Source organism: Paramormyrops kingsleyae, chromosome 3, assembly GCF_048594095.1.
Source record: "Paramormyrops kingsleyae isolate MSU_618 chromosome 3, PKINGS_0.4, whole genome shotgun sequence".
NCBI classification, from domain to species: domain Eukaryota; kingdom Metazoa; phylum Chordata; class Actinopteri; order Osteoglossiformes; family Mormyridae; genus Paramormyrops; species Paramormyrops kingsleyae.
The window spans coordinates 9,934,097-9,937,353 of record NC_132799.1 but is presented as its reverse complement, the minus strand read 5'-3'; the positions used below and the strand labels follow the sequence as shown (position 1 = coordinate 9,937,353).

General features: G+C 36.0%; 1 protein-coding gene across 1 annotated transcript; it reads left to right on the top strand.

Moving 5' to 3' along the window:
- Positions 1-883: 883 nt before the first annotated feature.
- Positions 884-2,895, top strand: LOC111859554 (homeobox protein HMX2-like). Its single transcript, XM_023842328.2, has 2 exons — positions 884-1,375; positions 2,135-2,895. The coding sequence occupies exons 1-2, from the start codon at positions 1,111-1,113 to the stop codon at positions 2,671-2,673; spliced, it is 804 nt and encodes a 267-aa protein (XP_023698096.1). The 5' UTR covers positions 884-1,110; the 3' UTR covers positions 2,674-2,895.
- The last annotated feature ends 362 nt before the right edge of the window (positions 2,896-3,257 follow it).

The window sequence follows — 3,257 nt, the reverse complement described above, 5'->3', positions numbered from 1 at the left end:
TACAAAAGGATTCCAATAAAAAAAATTGGCAAACTAATAAGTAAAAAAACAAAATGTAAATTAAAAGACGAGAAGATCTTTCATAACAAATCGTGTTAGATTAGTAGTTAAAACCCATTTAACTACTGAATAAAATAAAAACTTAATATGCGCCAGGTATTATATGGTTTTATTACGGAGGGATCAAGAATGTAATATGTTAAGCTAAATTAATGTTTATTTTCATATAGGGAATAATGTTTTATCATGCGATACACATCCAACAATCCATTTACAAACGCGTTTATTGAGATGTATATAGGGCTTGAAAAGAACTGGATAGATTTTTAATTTTGCAAATTATTTGTACCTGCAGCCGGAAGAAATTTGATTCTTTTTTTTTTTCTTCAGTTGTGCTACATACTTTAGCCGACTGGGACAAAATGTTGAAGTTCATTAAAGAATACATATGCTCGTATACTGTCTCGACACACCACAAAGTCGTATTGAGACATACATACATATACATACACACACACACATATATATATATGAAGGGGCTGAATCTATAATACTATATGCATTTTACAACCTGATTTATTTCACTATATACTGCCGATGCTGCTTAATAATTATTGGATTTTAAAATATTCCAAACACGCCAGTTGCATCATGGACCTGCATATTTTTATAAGTAGACTATTATTTTGCCCATTCAAATTAACCCCGTACACTTGTCTAAACCTATTCTTGAATATTTTTCTACCAGTGGCTTTCTATCCCCTGTCTTTTCAAGTTTGAAATTTCCGGGGTTCAAGTTAGGACTGTGATTGGCTCAGGAGGATCTTACCTACATGCAAATGAAGCGACGCCACAATACTGGCTTTAGTCGAGAGAGCGTGGAAGCAGGCAGAAATACATTCGTGCACCGTGGGCTCCGAGAAAAACAACTACAAAACTTTCAACAAACGTTATGAAAGGAGCATTCCAAAACATTTTTCCCTTCTGGCGTTTCTCCAGAACATTTTAGTACTTATGGTATGGTCATTTTATATACTTCTAAATTAGCTACAAGCAGGGAGAAGCATATGCAAATAAAACTTTCTTCGGCTTCGGTGTTATGAATCCAGAATGAACACAACAGAAGACAACGATAGCAAATGCTCGCCGGTCCCAATCTCCAGCTTTACTATTCAATCGATCCTAGGCACCAGATCTGACGGTGCGCGATCAGGTGCGAAGGAGAACTTCCATGGAGGGCTGCAGAGGAAGCGCCCGCTGTCCGTGTCGTCCGAGGGCGAATGCAGCGGCGAAGATTCTGCCGAGTGCTTTTGCTCTGGGTCCGGCAACAGTAACTCTTGCAACCAGCACAAGCCACTTAACTTTTCTTGTCTAAGTAAGTATAAGTTAATATTAAGGTAATATTTCTATATTACGGTTGTTGTTTAATTAGTATTTCCAGGAGGCTTTTTGAAAAATTGCTGTTATACATTTAAAGTGCTCTGTATCTTATTTGAGTCGTCAGAGAACGCATGAAACGTCAATTAAATTAATTTCCTCTTATTGCAAATTCAGTTGAGTCCGTTAATTGATTAAACAGGCTTTTAGAATAAATGTGTTACATTTTCTCAATTGACCGCACACCGTAACCTTATTATAATTAGTATCATACGCCTGTTAGTCCTATTATACATTGTTTTTTTTCCGCTGGGTACTTTTAACCTTTCAACAGTCTATCACACACTCAAAGCTAAAATTTAATTACCTCTTGTACAAAGTATCCAATAAAGCGTTAGAATTTAATATTGCATTTACTGAGGCCAGCGGATAAATAAATCAGTGTTTAGACATCTGAAAACATTTTACAATTCACTTAGCCTACATAACATTTATATTTTGTTACACGTTGCCCTTATTATATTACAATAGCTAGAACAGAACGTACAATATACTATATCATTGCACATAAATGCATGTTACTGCTTCAACATGATGATAACAACAAAAACAATGGCCTATTATTAAATTGCATCACTAAACATTGTAGGTCAGTGTTATATTGTGTGTCGTCTCAATATTTCACTATTGGCTGTACAAAACCTACCTATCATACTTTAATCATTAATAATTCGCGGATTACTTGTTTTTATTTTAGATGCCAGAAAAGGAATTACTCTCGCGGAAGGTGGGAAAGAACGTCTGCAGCCTCCACAGGATTACAAAGAGGAAGAGGAGCAAGAAAGACCGTGTAACCAAATGTCACCAATTTCCGAGGAGAGGCAAAGAGATGGAGCAGAAAAACAGAGTAATTCTGCGAAGAAGAAAACGCGCACAGTATTCTCACGGAGCCAAGTGTACCAGCTCGAGTCGACATTTGACATGAAACGATATCTGAGCAGCTCCGAACGAGCCTGTTTGGCTTCGAGTCTCCAACTGACTGAAACTCAGGTGAAAACATGGTTTCAAAACAGAAGAAACAAATGGAAAAGGCAGCTCTCGGCCGAACTGGAAGCGGCGAACATAGCACACGCCTCAGCACAGACTTTAGTTGGGATGCCCCTTGTGTTTAGAGACAATTCATTGTTGCGGGTGCCAGTCCCGAGATCTATCGCCTTTCCAACGCCTCTGTATTATCCTGGCAGCAATTTACCGGCGCTACCGCTATACAATCTTTATAACAAGATTGAATATTGACTTCATGATGACGTCAGCATAAATGTACAAAGGTTTAAAAGGAACATGCATAATTTTGTTTGGCATAATCTATGTATATTTATATTATGTTACAACATAAGGGAAGTATTATATATCTCTGAATATATACATATATATATATATTAAATACACAATGTGTATATATTATTTTGTACTCTTTAATTTGGTGTTAGTCTTCACTTTTGCTGAATTTTACGTGTTATAAGCCTATAAAGAATTACTAATTTAACTTGTCAAAATAATAGGCCTAATTTAATACTTGCAAAAACCAGCAACAAAATTCAGCCATCCTAAAAAGAAAGAACATCAATTTTGAGACCGTTCTTCGTAATCTATGTGAAGGCAAAATGACTATACTAATAAAAATAAAAATAGGTATGGTCTCTACATTTCCAACAGTTACACCTTACAAACTCCCCATCTTTAACTCAATAAAATCCTTTCATTCCAGCCATGCCTTTTTCTTGTGGTTTAACACTTGTTTGACGCATTAACAATGATCACTGAGGAATGGGCCTACATACCTTAGAAATATCTTTAATTTATTTTTGAAATTATCCGCA

Coding starts and splice junctions, on each gene's coding strand:
- LOC111859554 (XM_023842328.2), top strand. CDS start 1,111: ATGAACACAACAGAAGACAACGATAGCAAATGCTCGCCGGTCCCAATC. Junction 1,376..2,134: donor ACTTAACTTTTCTTGTCTAA/GTAAGTATAAGT, acceptor TTTTTATTTTAG/ATGCCAGAAAAGGAATTACT.